Source organism: Heterocephalus glaber, unplaced genomic scaffold, assembly GCF_053883595.1.
Source record: "Heterocephalus glaber isolate CG9 unplaced genomic scaffold, H.glaber_assembly_v1.0 deba00001457, whole genome shotgun sequence".
NCBI classification, from domain to species: domain Eukaryota; kingdom Metazoa; phylum Chordata; class Mammalia; order Rodentia; family Bathyergidae; genus Heterocephalus; species Heterocephalus glaber.
In genome coordinates this window covers 35,923,808-35,939,930 of record NW_028258305.1, presented here as the reverse complement: position 1 = coordinate 35,939,930, position 16,123 = coordinate 35,923,808, and the positions used below count along the sequence as shown (strand labels likewise).

The following is a 16,123-nucleotide window of genomic DNA, read 5'->3' as shown; positions in this document are numbered from 1 at the left end:
TTACATAGTTTAAGGATTAGCTTGGTGAAATGGTATAAGAATGGGACATAATGGAAGCCTCACTGAGTTAAAGGATGAAAAGTATGAGCAGTGATAGTTTTCAGATATATTTCAGTTCATATTTTAATAGCACTACTGGGGCTGGGGCAAAGGGTTGTATCTTAGTGGTAGAATGTTTACCGAGTGGGCATAAAGCCCTGGATTTGATCACTAGCACCACAAAACCAGAAAACTAGATTCATGATATCAAAATCTAGTATTTGTTAGCACTTACTGTATAGATGCACATTTGTTAAACATTTTATGCACATATGTAAAAATATGTATGTGTCATATTTACACATTTATTTAAAAACTATTGTATATAAATTATAATTTATACAGAAATTTGTTTTATAATGTATAAAAATATTTGTGGCACTAAATATTACAAGGTATGTAATTTTTAGGTATTTCTATTTTAAAGCCTGAAGTGAAATATATTTATAACATTTTGTTCCATATGTACATCTTAAAGAATATTACATGAATTAGATAGACTGGTATGCTTTTTCCCTTTTGTTTTTTTAGAGACAAGGTCTCACTGTGTAGTCCAGGTTGGCCTCAAACCCATGGCGATCCTCCTATCTCAGCCTCTCGAGTGCTGGGAACACAGGTGTGCGCCACCATGCCTGGCTTGCTTTTTGTTTTTTCTTATGTGTTTGTATCAGATTCAGTGATTTTTTTGTTTGTTTGGTTTGCTTTTTGAGACAGGCTCTCCCTATGTAGTTCAGGCTGTCCTAGAACTCACTGTGTAGCCCAGGGTGGCCTAGAATTCATGGCAATCCTCCTGCCTCAGCCTCCTGAGTGCTGGTTCAGTTTTTAGTAATAAGCCTGTTAATAAACCTTTTAGTTGTATAATAAACCAATTTAATGACTCTTCATATTCATAACTGTCTTTCAAATACTTTAATAGTACAACTGGAAGGTGACAGATGAATAGAATACATATATACCTCAGTATCTGATTTCATGGTCATTTTGTGATCAACCTATTTTTCAGATAAAACAATCAGCTCATAAACATGTAGGGTTTTTCAGTGTTTGGTTGGTACCTAATAATATAGGCTAATTTTCTTTTTGTCAATATAGAATTTTCATTAAAATTATGAACTTTAAAAAGATTGTTTTACTAAAAAGCTTTTAATAATGATTAACCAGTTCTGGCTCTTCTTTTTTTGTTTTTTGTTTTGTTTTTTTTTCCAATTTACAGCCTGCTTCATCTGGAGATGATAGAGCCATGTGTTTTACTTGTAGTGTATGTCTGGTTTGTTGGGAGCCTACTGATGAACCTTGGTGAGTCTTGATCTTTCTGGGCATAATAGACTAAGTTCTTTAAATGTGCCTCTATATCTTACTTCTGTGGTCTTGATATACTCATTGTCTTGCCTTTACTGTATATTTTTGCTGTGTTCAATTTTGCTGTTGTCCTAAGAGAACAAGGTGGCTCTGTCTAGTCTCACATCAGTTGGCATACATTTTCTCTGAGGTCTGTGGCTTTCTAAACTCTGCACATGGCAAAAATGGCAAAGAATAGAACCAGGCAATGACAAAAAACAGAAGGCCGTGGTGAAATGAACTGTAACATGATTACCTTCAGCACTTTTATATGGATCTGTTGAAGGAAGGCTGTCAGTAATGGAATCCATGGAGGAAGGCCTTATAGTATGTATTTTTAGTTTTGAAGTAATTTTAGGGGTCTCTGATGTCTGAATTCTAGTGCTTGAAAGTTTAGAACTTGATTAAATATTAGAGATACATTAGCCCCTTGTTTTTACAGATAATTACACTGAGGCTATATTTTAGAAATAGTAGTAATTGTAACAAATCTGTGTTCTATATACCAGCTACTGTTAAGCCCTTTATGCATTCTAACCTCGTTTAATTTTCATTATTCCTGAAGTAAGTACTGTTATCTCCATTTTATAGGAGGGAAGTGAGAATGTTTTTCACTTCTTAGTCACTGTGAAATAGGATTTATTATGTCATTTTATTTGTTTTTATGTTTTTCGAGACAGGGTCTCTGTAGTACGGCTGACCTTGAACTCACTGTGTAGTCCAGGCTTGCCTCAGCCTCCTGAGTGCTGGGATTAAAAGTGTGTGCCACCATGCCCAGCTTTTATTTTATTTTAATTTTTGATTTTTAATATTTTGAACCTATCCCATTTTAAAATGAAGGAAATAAAATTTACTGAAGAGTGTATGACTAGTAAGTGATAGAACCAGGTTTTGATTTTAAGATGTTACTTATTTTGTACTAAAAATAGTTGGAAGTCTCTGAATATTCATCCACTGATGTGAATGAGGTGAACCTGCTAAAGACTTTTGGTTTGTATATATGGGGTCCAGGGTTGCATTGGGAAAAAACATTATATGAAAAATTCATGCTGCACTCGTTTATAGATTGAGGGTTGAATATGAGCATGATCTAATTTAGGTTAAGTCTCTGTTTGGTCTTCAGTCTTTCTCCACAGAAGCAATCAAGATATCTATATACATATGCACAACATTTGAAAGAAATATATATATATATGTTTGGGTTTTTTTTTTTTTTTTTTTTTTTGAGATTCTTCCCCTTCTCTTCCCCTGGATTTGGAATTCCTCAAACTCTCCAGAAGTTGGTAGGGTCTTTGAAGACCTGGGACCATTGCTCTAAATGGATAGGCGGGAAAAGAGATTGATGAAAGCTAAGTAGCTAAGCCTGGGCACCTTCTAAATCTGTAAAGTAAGAAAATGGACAGTTTGAAGGGGTGAAAATAGAACTCATATTTTGTTGATGTGGGTTGACAGAGTTACTTGGAGGAAGAATGAATTCTTTGAAAAATAAAAATCTGCTACCTTATACCTAGAAATTCTACTTCGATTTATGTACTCTGGGGGTTAAAATCTCTCAAATGGATGGAGGGATTAAGTGAATAGTCACTGCAGTGAAAAGCTGGAAATTTAGTATCTCAAATCCCCTTCAGGAGTGGAGTAGTCAACTGTGATATATTCCTATGATGGGCCAATAAAAAGGAGTGAACATTATGATCTCTACGAATCACCACCAGTAACTTTCAGATATCTCTTGTATCACGAAGGCTGTTGTAGAATGGTTGATACAGTGACACTGATTGTCAGTGTCATTGTCAGTTGCGAGGCATGCTGCTGTGTGCCTGTAATCCCTGCTACTCAAGAGGCTGAGGCAGGAGCATTGCAAGTTTCAGTGAGACCCTGTCTCAGAACAGACAGATAGAAATATGTCATTTAAATTCATGACAGTATTTACCTGGAGGTGGCATAGGAGATTACTGGGATTGGATATATTTGAGGTTGGTAATTAGTGTTGTTTCATATGGTTGTGTATAACTTCTGTAAATAAGATTTTAATTGAAAAGTTAAATCTTGGGTAAGAAAAAAAGGTGAGAAGTGGAAAAATACACTAAGATTTAGCTGGAAGGGAATCTGGTTCACATTTGAGTATGTGTAAAAGGATTTATGAAAGACACCTGCATATTAACAGATTGCCCAGGATTTATGTGTAGATATGGGTAAGTTGTAGGTGCAAGGTAAGAAAGATACATAGACTCTAAGGCAATAACATTTTTTGTGAATAAAATTTTCTTTTTTTAAATCAAGATCCTAATTTTTAAAGACTGCTTTAAAAGCTTGGAAAATTAAAAAAAACACAAAAACAAAACAAAAGATAAACAGAAATACAAAGAAGACACGAAGTTGGACAGATAATTGGGTTAAGGTTGACACCTTTTAATATTGGAGAATATTTGAGAAAATATTTGTAGTCATGCCAGTCATGACCTGAATTTCTAACATTTTGTTTTTCTTACACATGTTTTTCTAGTAAACCAATTTAGCATTTCTTTATGCTCAGTGAGTATTTATTTGAAGAAAGTACAGTTGTACCTCTTCATCTGTGGGATATTGGTTCCAGTGCCCTGTGTGGACACCAAAATCTGCTCTAGTCCCTTCTATAAAAAGATGCAGTGTTGGGCTGGGGATTTAGCTCAGTGGTTCAAGTGCCTGCCTTGCAAGTGCAAGGTCCCGAGTTCGATCCCCAGTACCAAAAAAAAGATGTAGTGTTTGTATGTAACCTACATTTTTCAATCATCCTTAGATTGCTCATAATATCTCATAGAGTGTAAATACTATGGAAGTTAGTTGTTACATCTTTTAGGGTTAATGACAAGAAAAAACTTTCACACATTCAATACAGATGCAACTGTGGATATTTTTTATCCACAGTTGGCTAAATCCACAGATGTGGATCCCCTGGATTTAGAGGGCAGCGTATAATGTATAATTTATGAACTTCATCTTTTAGGGTTTCTGTTCTTTTTTCTTTTTGGTACTGGGAATTGAATGCTCAGGTCCTTGCGCTTTTGAGGCAGGTGGCGGAACCACTGAGCTAAATCCCTGGCCAAGGGTTTCTTGTTTATAAGTTACTTACCTCATTGGGTCCTACTGTAGTAAATATGTGGATTATCATCAGTATGTTAATATACCATGAGTTTTACTATAGTGTTGGTTTCTGTTTTATCTGATTGACTTTTATTTGTAAAAAAAAGTAACTTATTGTTGCATATTATAACTATTTATTGCATAACTTTTGGGAATAGTTGAATCTGTCAGAGTGATCTTGATAAAAATTGAATGATTTGGTAAGATTAAGTCTTTTTCATAGTACAATACTTTGTTTACAAAAAGGAGGTGATGATCTTGGAGTCCCATTGTATTTTAACAATACAGTTTAACTGTTGTTTACCTTTTCCTTTGTTTATGTAAAGGTCTGAACATGAAAGACATTCCCCAAACTGCCCATTTGTGAAAGGTGAGCACACACAGAATGTGCCATTGTCAGTCACACTTGCAACAAGTCCTGCACAGTTTCCTTGTACTGATGGAACTGACAGAATATCTTGTTTTGGGTCGGGGAGCTGCCCTCATTTTCTAGCTGCTGCAACTAAACGAGGAAAGATCTGCATATGGGATGTTTCCAAACTTATGAAGGTATGTTTCAGCTTTTAAGGAATAGAGTAGTAACTGATAAATGAGTGAGTTATAAACTTAGAATTTTCATTTGTTTAGGTGCACTTAAAGTTTGAAATTAATGCCTATGATCCAGCAATTGTACAACAGCTTATTCTATCAGGAGAACCAAGCTCAGGAGTTGACTCAAGGAGACCAACTTTGGCATGGCTGGAGGACTCCTCTAGTTGCTCAGATATACCAAAATTGGAAGGAGATAGGTATGTTGAATTTGATGTAGTAGCATTTATAGATGTTTTCTTTTTCTAAATTTCACTCACTCTAAACAAAGAAGCAGAAAAAATTTATCAGGTTAAGAGATTAGAACATAAATGTTTTGTTAGAAACCTGAAAGCTGTATGATTCTCAGAGAAATTTTCATTCAGAAATGCCATAGTGTGTAAAATATACTTTATTTTTTTATCTGGATTTATGTTCATTGGATATAACTGCCACAATTGGAAAATAAAACTCTAGAGGTGGGGGCTGTAGCTTGGTGGTAAGAGTGCACAAGGTCCAGGGTGTGATTCCCCAACACGAAAAGAGAGAGGGAGGAGGGAGGGGGGAGGGGGGAGAGGGAGAGAAATTGTTTTTATTTTCTATTAGGATTCACCTTATAATAAATCTTTTCAAAGAGAGTTGAGTCAAATGTTTGAGTTGAGTCAAAAAAGTTTCTCTTTTTTTCATTAGCATCTCAAATTATAAAGTGAATTTCACTAATGAATAGTCAAGTGACCTTGGACGAGGCAAGAGAACCTAATTTTTTTTTTTTTGGTACCTGGGGTTGAACTCGGGACTTTGTGCTTGTGAGTCAGGCAGCAGCACCACTGAGCTAAATCCTGGCCCAGAACTTAATTATGTAGAATAGTAAATATACCATTAGCACTGAGTTGAGGCACCAAATTATTGTTGTTGGAAAAGTTTAGTATAATCACTGTTCTGGATTATTTAGCTCAACTTCTCTGATGGGTTCCAAATTTTTTTTTTTTGTGACTGCATCTGATCTGTGTGGAAGCAGGTGAGTTAAAACTCCACCTAATTCTTGCTTAAGAGCCTCTCCAGTTATGACTTTGAACTGGACCAGGATCACACAGCAACCTTTGTGTTATTCCCAAGTGGGCAGAACAAAGGGTTCCACAAGCCCACTCAGTTTGTGATATGCAACAGTACATATCACTCTTAAGACTCCATAGGTAGCAGTGTGGAATGGAGTGTATTTAATATCCTTGTGGATGTTTACCATTTTGCTTCCAGGGGCTTCTAATGTTACCAGTGTCTGATCTGTGTTACACTACAGCTAGTGATTTATCTTTTTATTTTATAAACCTACTTGGTGGCGTGTACTTTCATTAAGAAGTAATGTAAAATATATTAATAGGAATTATTTATTAAATAAATAGTAAATTCATAACATAGAGTTTGGGAAGGTTGCCACTGTGTAGTTCCTCTTAGTAATAACATATGGAAATGACTGACAGATAAATGAATGTAGCCTGAGCTCTGCAGCCTGCTGAATTAAAGAGACATAGTTATTCTCAATTACTATAAATACCCATGACAGCTTGATGGGAAAGCAGTTGGCTCATTGTTGTCTAAGCTTTTGACTGTATTTGCTAATAGGCTGGAAACTTAAGCATACTTGATATCTGTGATTTTCTTAGAAGTTAGTGAAAAATTAATAGAAGATAAATTGGCATGTTCTTCTAAAAAATGTTTTTAATTAGAGCTTTATCTTGAGGTTTTGTAATTTGGAGATTAAGTATTGAACACAATATACTTCTAGGATTACACATATACTACTACTCTCTCCCTTTGTAAAATGTTCCTTTTTTTGAGACGGATCTTGGTTTGTAGTTCAGGCTGGCCTTGAACTCACTGTGTAGCCTAGTTTGACTTCAAATTGTCAGCAATCCTCCTGCCTCAGTCTCCCAAGTGCTGGGATTACAGCGTGTGTCACCATGTCCAGCCAAAATGTTCATTTTTAGGTAAACACACATCCAATGTGTTTATAGAAATACTGCACTATTATAAGGGTAACTGATCTAAACTTAGTCTAGGATAGAGGGACTGTTTTCTCCCCAAGAAAATGTCAGATAATCCATAAAGAAAGAGTAGTCCTGAATGGTGTGATAGGATGGTGTCAAAAATATGGAGCTTTCATCCCTGACTGTAAGCCCCCATCCTTTCCCTTCCACTGTCCTGGAGGTAGTGGGATTTCTGTTGGGTTGATAGTAAATATAATGAGTCAGACTACCTGTTATTTTATGTGGCAGGAGATACAGTACATTTGGTTTAACAATATACTAGGTATGTGAGTTTTGCTAGCTTGAAGGACAATATATTAACTGGAAAAATTAAAGCTTATATAGGAAGTTTAAAGTAATTAGCAGTACAGCTTGCTTGGGAATTGTTTTTGATCATTTCTTCTAAGAAGACATTTTGTCATTTTAAATTTAGGCAAGGGCCGGGTGTGGTGGTGCATGCCTGCAGTCCCAGCACTTGGGAGGCTGAGGCAGGAGGATCACTGTGGGTTTGAGGCCAGCCTGGGTTACCTGGGGAGACCATGTCTCAAAAATAATTTAGGGGCCAGGAATTTAGCTCAGTGGTTTTGCCACCTACTGCGCAAGCAGAAGGACCCGAGTTCGATCCCTGGTACTAAAAAATAATAATAATAATGATTTAGGCAGGGATGGTCTGAGAACACATTTAATTTAAATAAATGAATTTTTTTCATAGATGTTTCATTTGTTGTTTTTGTATCTTGTTGAATCGGTTAAAAACATTTCTTAGTTTAACTTTAGAAGATGTTTATAGTCTTAATATAAACCAAGGTATCCCTAATGAGACTAGTTTGTTTAGTTTTCAAGAACACATAACAATAATCTTAACTAAATTAATTTATTTATTGTCTTGCGGATTGAATTCAGGACCTCATGCTTGCTAGACAAGGGCTCTAAGCACTGAATTATATTCCAGCACCTTAACTAAAGGTTTTGTTTTCTTTGTTGGTACTGGGGATTGAACTCAGGACCTTGCACTTAGCAGTGCAGGTGCAGGTCCCCTGAGCTAAATCCCTGGCCCTGTCCAAAGTTTTTAATTTACCCATAATTCTTTACTTATCTTGAATGCTTATTACTTTGTAATAAATTTTATGTCAGCCAAAGGCTTTACTTAATTTACTTAATTTTAAGTAATACATGTTTATTGTATACAAATTGGAAAATGTAGGGATGGGAGGTGAAGGAACTAGAATCACAAACCCAAAAATCACACTATGAAGTTGTATTAACATTTATGTGCATTCTAGATTTTTCTTTTTAACCCACGTGATTTTTAAAGTGTTATCGTGGGGTAATTTTAGTATCTATAAACTTCAGCCTTTAACTGTGTAGTTTGATTTTTTTCCCATATAATTTTATTATGTAAGAGTTTCAGAATTTTGTCATAAAATATTTACTATTTTATTTACTTTTTTGCAATACTGGGGATTGAGCCTAGGGCCTTCACACTGAGGTATATCCTCAGTCCTTTTGATTTTTTCTTTCGATACTGGTGATTGAACTCAGGACCTTGCGCTTGCGAGGCAGGCGCTGGAACCACTTGAGCTAAATTCCCGGCCCTGATTTTTCCTTTTCTAAAATTTTGAGACATAGCCTTGCTAAGTTGCTAAGTTTCCTAGACTGGGCTTGAACTTGGATCATCCTACCTTAGCCTCCCAGAGTGCTGGCATTACACATATATGCCACTGTACCAGGCCCATAGATATTTTAGAAAAAGATTTTCAAACTTTCTTTACTTAAGGTGATTATCTGACAACCTTCATTGTAATGTCATCAAACCTGAATTCTTTAAAATGTACTGCTACCGTATTTTACCTTTTGTCTTTGTACAGCTGAGCAGCTTGGTTATCAACCCTCCCCTCCCTCCTCCCCCTCCCCCCCCTCCCCTCCCCTCCCCTCCCCTCTCCCCCTCCCCTCCCCTCCCCTCCCCTCCCCTCCCCTCCCCTCCCCTCCCCTCCCCTCCCCTCTCCCCTCCCCTCCCCTCCCTCTCCCCTCCCCTCCCCTCCCCTCCCCTCCCCTCTCCCCTCCCCTCCCCTCCCCTCCCCTCTCCCCTCCCCTCCCCTCCCCTCTCCTCCCTTCTCCTCCCCTCTCCTCCCCTTCCCTCCCCTCCCCTCCCCTTCCCTCCCCTCCCCTCCCCTTCCCTTCTTCATGGCCTTTCAACTAAGTTATATCCCCAGCCCTTTTTTATTTTTTATTTTGAGGCAAGTTCTCAACAAGTTGCTGAGGTTCCCTGGAACCTGGTGATCCTCCTGCCTCATCCTCCCATGTAGCTGGGATTACAGGCTTGCTTACTGTACCCAGTTCCTTAGGCATTTTTAATGGAGATTATCATTTTCTATATAAATAACAAAAACCTATGCATTTCAGATTTCAGTGTAATATATTAAAAAAAAAAGGACTACCTTTTCTTTCTGTAAAATGTATGCTTTTACTTCTGTAATGGCAGTTTCAGAATTTTAGAAGCTGCTAAAGAGGTGCTGATTAATGAATAGGCTACAGACAGAGCCTAATAATGATAATTACATCTTTTGTCAGTTAACAGTGAAGAGGATAAAGATGGATATAAAAAGGAGGACTGACTTTTCTTAGCCTCCTGAGTGAAGAGCAAAGGAGGGACCATATTGTCTTGTCTCTTTATTTTTCTGAATTTTAATACTTTTCCTGCATATCATGGAATTTTAAACAGCTCTTGGAAAACAAAATTACAAAATAAAAATGAAATGCATATTGATGTGTATGTACACAGGTGTCATACAACTTCATTTGCTTTTAGAGTAACTGTTCTGTTCTGAATTCAGTAATAGAATATTTCTTAATACTTTACTACTGCTAGCTCATGCTTGGTTTTATTAGCTGCTATTCTCTTTTATCCTTTTACTTACCTAAATTATCCCCAGCTACTTAATAGTCTTTAATTCCCTACAATGTTATTATGGCTTCTTGAAGGTTTCCACACCCTGTTTGAGGTAGACATTTATGTAATAATTTATGATGATTCTTTTGGCCTTGTTTAAAAGTTACACTGTTGAACTGTTTATATCTCACTTAAGTAGTTTAATAGTTTGTATGTTCCTTATGTTTTAGATGTGTAATATGCAGTGGTTTCAAAACTCTGCTTTTGGCCACCTGCCTTTGCAAGCGCGAGGTTCCGAGTTCAATCTCCGGTACCCCAAAAAAACCCAAAACAAAACAACTCTGCTTTTGTCTTTGCTTTTTCATGTGATATATACTTTTTTTAAAAAAAGTTCAAATTGTTTTTACTTTGCTTTTTAATTTAAGTGATGATTTACTGGAGGATTCAGATAGTGAAGAGCATTCCAGATCAGATTCTGTGACAGGTATGTAAAACATCTTAGATAATATATTTTTACTTTTTTTAATTAAAAAAAATTTTTTTTGGTAATATAATTTTTAAATCCTTGGATTTATGCAATTCAGGATAAAGCTAAATGCTAGTTAATTCTAATTTTGTTATTTAATCCAATTCACAGTTTTCATTGAAATGCACAAAAATATGAACTATTACATATCAGATATTGAATAAGTAGTACATAGAGTTGCATATTTAAAATTTAAATGGTTCTCTAATGAGTTAGAATTGAAGTGATAGTTATATTAAATCTTCATCTCATGTCAAAATTAAAATTGTGCTTATTTTATTTTTATAATGTGCTTTAAAAATAAGTATAACATTTAAATTAAAGCTTTTTGTTCCCAAAAGAAAACAGGTGAAAAGATACGAAGGTATAAAATCATGGACTTGTAATATCAAGTAAATGTTGTCTTAGGATACTAAGACAAAAGAATATGTTTCATATTTTCATGTTGTTGGAAGGGCTAATAGTGCATCTGAAAGTAGTAGTATTAGGTCAGATTTTAATTCTAAATTATTGCTTATTATAGTCTGATTGCAATTTTACTATGTAAAACAGTGATATCAATATGTTTTATTCAGAATTCTAAGGTTTAAGATACATGTAAGCATCAAATGCAGTGCCTATGTTTTGATAAAGTTACTACTATTGTGACTATAATTGAATATGCAATGTTATGAACTGAGAGCATGTATAACAATAAATCTTTTTAAAAAGATGTGTTTTATTTTATATCATTCATTGCCAAAAGTTAAAGAATACTAAATGTTTTCTAAATTCTAACTTGTTGTAAAATCTTTTTAAAAGCCAGTAAAGAGAAGATTGGATTGATTTTGCTAACTCCCAGTTTTGAAGTTGTTAGCAGTGGGGGAAAACAAAACCAAGAAAAAAGGCAGGGTAATAGATAAATATATACTTAGTTCTAAAAAAATTTCAAATGGTGAAGGTAAGGTTCTTTTCATACTCTATTGTCCCTTTTCCAAAAGCCAAAGAGGGTTACTGTTGTGTTTTCTTAATGTTATATAGGATAATAAGCTGGTAAGTTGTCACCTGGATTCCTTTTTAGAGCTTGAACTCTTCTATAAATCAACGCTTTGATCTCATCAAATCCCTCAAATCCTGTGGGCTTCAGTTGTTCCTTTGTAAAGTGTCCTATACTACATGTTCTTCCACATTCCTATTGTTACTAAATTTTTTTATTCCAACTACAACCTGTGCTTTGTATACTGTACCTTTTTTCTTTTCTTTGGTTGTTAAGATCTCTGTATGTACTTTTGTAATTAATACTTGTGTTTAGTGTATTACCCCTTTCCTCCTATCTTTTTCATCTCTGTCTGTTGCTTTTTCACATTCTTGTTAGACAGTATCATTGGTTTACTTTACTTCCCAGATGTAGAAAATATCACATATTTTTGTTTACTACATTTGACAAATCTTTTAGGATTGAGAATATTGTATTCACATAGAATTAAAAGAGGAATCATTCCAGTTCTAAAGTTTTAATTGCTTCATTTGAAGATTTGTCTGTCGCTAATTGATTCATAGGAAAATACATATCTTTTAAACTAATTTTGTCGTATTAAAACTATGACATGGCATATAATGAATGACACGGCATAAATATAGATTTTTTTTTTAACTTCAAAAATCTGAGTGCAGGGCTGAGGATTTAGCTCAGTTTTTTCGCCACGTGCTACACAAGCACAAGCACCCGAGTTTGATCTCCGGTACCAAAAAAAAAAAAATCTGAGTGCAGACTAAGAGATGGGTACCTATTTTTCAGTTGAAAGCTATGACTTTTGAAAGTATCTGGATGATAGAGAAAAAACTTTGATTATTGAACTACATAACAGAATTAGTTACTTTCTCATCACTGAGATGTATTTTAGCTCACAGTTTATAGAGGTTTCAGTCCTTAGTAAGTTGGTTCCAAGGCTGGGCGGCATGGCAGAGGAGAAATAGTTCACGGCAAGGCAGGCAGGAAGCAGTGAGTTGCCCTCCTTCTTTCCCTTTTTATTCCATCCAGGCTATAAGCCTTGGTGCTACCCACACCCAGGCTGGGTCTTCCCTCTTCAATAAATCTATCATTCACACCCAGAACTATGGTAAACCAGTCAGTGGACTGGTCTGATATCACCCATGATCCCCAGAGCCCCACCTATGAGCACATGAGGCTTTAGGAAGATATCTAGATATAAGCCATAACACACAACTTGTCATGAAAAGTGAAAAGAATGTTTGGAAGGAAGTCGAAGAAGAGTTCAAATTGAAATTTGAGGGTGAGGTATGTTAGCTCATTGGCATTCATGAAGCACTGGATTCAATCCCCAGCACTGTAAACAAGGTAAAACAACAAACTGAAATTTGATAGCTTTAGAAAAGTACCCAGATAAAACGTAGTTGTTAACCTCACTGTTTGGCCAGCAGAAGCTGAGGGGTTGCCACTACCTAAGAATGTAGAGTAGAGCAGGGTTTCCTGAAATGATTGTTGAAAAAAAAAATTGTTCTGAAGGATGTTTGTGAGTATATTGTGTAAAAACTTATTTTGTGGTCTAGTAGTATTTAGAAACTTTGGGATAAGAGATGATAGGTTTGGTTACTGTGAGATTTGTCAGTCACCAATGTGCTTTGTGAGTCTTCGAAAGTTTAGTATATATTCATATAATATATCGTATTTGCCAGGTGTTAATTGAATCATTAAGAGTAAGCAGAATAATAGTGCTGCATGTTACATTTTCCTTTGTAATAAAGTCTTGACTGTGCATGCCACTTAAAGTATTGTCTTCAGTTTGTTAGCGAATATAATTTATGGTTTATTTTTTAATATACATAAGACTAAAATTATATTTTCTTGGCAATTTCTATCATAACTTAAATTACTTAAATAAGTTTGTCAGTTTAGTCCAGTGATGGGTGACCATCCCCTCAGGTTGTAGTGTGGTGCACTGCATGTTAATAAAAAGAAGTCACTTTCAAGAACCAGGAATGTGGCTCATTCGTAGAGCACTTGTCTAGTATGCGTAAGGCCTTGTGTTTAATGAAGGAAAATCCCTCACTTTCAACCTCTAATTTTTGATCTAAAGTATAAAGTAGTTAAAAAAAAAATAGACGTAAGTACTTCATGGAAGTGTAATGGCTGTTGTGTGGTGATAACGAAAGAATATTGAAATGAATAGCCTTATTGGTACAAGTAGGGTTTATAACTAAAATTTTCTTTTCTTTTAAGTAGAATATTTCAGTTGTAGAGGATAGTAATAATGTTATATGAAATGTGATCCTAGATAATGGGAAATTGTAGATAAAGCTGTCAGAAAGAATGTGGAAGAGATCATGAATGAAAATTCACAAGAACTTTCAGTATACCTTGTTTTATGTTGAATAAATCTCTGTTGTTTGTTTTTGTAGGTCTATAACCTTCATGCAGTCACCTTGAGTTGTTTTATATTTATTTCCTTTAGTCTTCTGTGTTCTTGTCTACATTGTAAAGGCAATTTTGATATTTTTGTGTTTTCACAATCACTTAGGGTTCTCCCTTGGCTGATAGTAGTTTTGTGTTATTGAGAAACAGATTGGTTGAAAGAATTTTCAGTGTCAAGGGATTATTGATTTGAGGGTTCACTAACATCTGGTGTAGGGTTTGTCCATACAGAGATCACATATGGAGGATTAAGCCCGAGAAATGACTTTCATACTATTTATAAAGGGGCACCTTGAAGAGAAACAATATAAAAAAGTTCAGTAAATACAGATGTGTTTGTTTAAACTAAAATTATAAATACCACAGAAGGCACTTATGTTTCACTTTAAAATGACAAACTTTGGGACTATTTTCTTTGCGGTTATTATTTGTTTCTAAACTTAGTTAGAATTAGCATTGTGTGAAAATCTCCTGATAATCAGCATGGTGAGGTGAGAGCGAAGAAATGGTGCTTTCACTCCTAAATGGTAAACAGAAGTTGGGAGTATAATCATGGTTCTTGGTTATTTTTCAGATTACATAAATGACATGGTTCAGAACTAAAGTGCAAAAATCTTGTTATTTTAATCTTGATTGATAATGATAATGTCGATAATAATAGAATAATTCTTTAGCTCTGTGTGTGTGTGTGTGTGTGTGGGGATATACTAGAGATTGAACCCAGGGCCATTCTGTTACTGAGTTGCATCCTCAGCTCATTTTGTTTGATTATTCTGAGACAAGGCCTTGCTAAGTTGCCCAGCCTGGCCTCAAACTTGTGATCCTTTTGTGTCATCTATTCCTGTGTCTGGCAGTCTCTTATTTTTTTGGTACTGGGAATTGACCTTGGGACCTTGCACTTGCGAGGCTGGTGGTGGCACCACTGAGCTAAATCCCTGCCCCCTGTTATTTATTTATTTTTTAGAAGGGGAAGGGGTTTATTTGGCTTACAGTCTGTAGAGGTTTCAGTCCATAATCAGCTGGCTCCAAGACAGGATGGCAGACAGTCGTCCCGGAGGAGAAACAACATGTGCGGACAAGGTAGCAAAAGCCACCAGGGAGTTTCACCTTGTCTTCCTGCAAACCAGTCACTCACAGGTGTTGTTTAGTAATCACATGCCCTCAATCCCAGTATCACACATTCCAGATTCAGCTACCTCTGACCCAAGAGTGAGGATTGGGGGGACATCCAGACCCAAACTATAACATTCCGTTCCAGGTCCCCCAAAGACTCATGTACATTCCTTTATGTAAAAAGCTTTTAGTCCATCTGTAAGAGATGCCAGAATCCTACCAGTTTCAGCATTGCTGAAAAGTCCCAAGTCCAGAGTCTCCTCTGAGATTTAAGGCAGACTCTTAGCTGCAGTCCCGTTCAAATGAAAAGAAAGTTAAACACTTCCAGCATTCAATGGCACAAGACAGACATTTCCATTCTAAAAGTTACAAACACAGTGATACAGAGGAATAGGACCAAAGCAAATCCAAAATCCAGCAGGGTAAACATTAAATCCCATAGTTCCACTTCCAACCTGCAAGGCAGTCTGTGGCAAGTTGTAACATCCAAAGGGCTTGGGTGGCTCTGCCCCCTACATCATTTTGGGTGGTTGTACCTCCCATTGCTGTAGTACCCATGGTGTCTCGTTTGGGCTGGCTCTACTCCCTTCTTGCAGTTTTTCTCAGATGATCCATACTCTTGGCTTCTCCATACTTCTGGGGTTTACCACTGCACCTTTGGCTTCACACTCATACCTTCACAGGCTGCCCTCTCAGGGTCACACTGCCTGGCCTCCCAGGCCTTCTTCTGAAATCTGGGTGGAAACCTTCCTGACCCCACAACCCTTGCATTCTGCATGCATCTAAAACCAGTGCTGCATGGATGATGTCAAGGTCTACTGCCAGCTGGAGCAGTAGTAGCCAGTCTGCCCTCTCTTGGCTGTAGGGGCCCAGTGCCTGTGAACCAAATCCCGAAGAACAGCTTCCTTGAGCTGCCATTTGGGAACAACTTCCCTAGGCCACTGCCATTCTGGAACATGGTACTCTGGACCTTTCTTCTCAAAGCAAAAATCTTTCACCCTTACAACTAAGAGACTGCCAAGGGTAGAGTCCTGCTGCTTCATATGATGCCCCCAGGCCATCTTTTCTATTCTCCTGTCCCCTCTCAGCAATCA

General features: G+C 36.5%; 1 protein-coding gene across 14 annotated transcripts in view; it reads left to right on the top strand.

Annotated features, from left to right (window-relative positions):
• The window catches only part of Birc6 (baculoviral IAP repeat containing 6), a 243,878-nt gene that overhangs the window by 37,725 nt on the left and 190,030 nt on the right, over positions 1-16,123 (top strand). For all 14 annotated transcript variants that reach the window (XR_015453010.1, XM_087216157.1, XM_087216155.1 and 11 more), the window contains exons 6-9: positions 1,253-1,335; positions 4,824-5,046; positions 5,125-5,285; positions 10,404-10,462. Coding sequence is in view for 13 of the 14 variants with exons in the window: in XM_087216157.1 (XP_087072283.1) it covers positions 1,253-1,335; positions 4,824-5,046; positions 5,125-5,285; positions 10,404-10,462 (526 nt within the window). In the remaining variant the exon portion in view is untranslated. The remainder of the gene's footprint in view (positions 1-1,252; positions 1,336-4,823; positions 5,047-5,124; positions 5,286-10,403; positions 10,463-16,123) is intronic.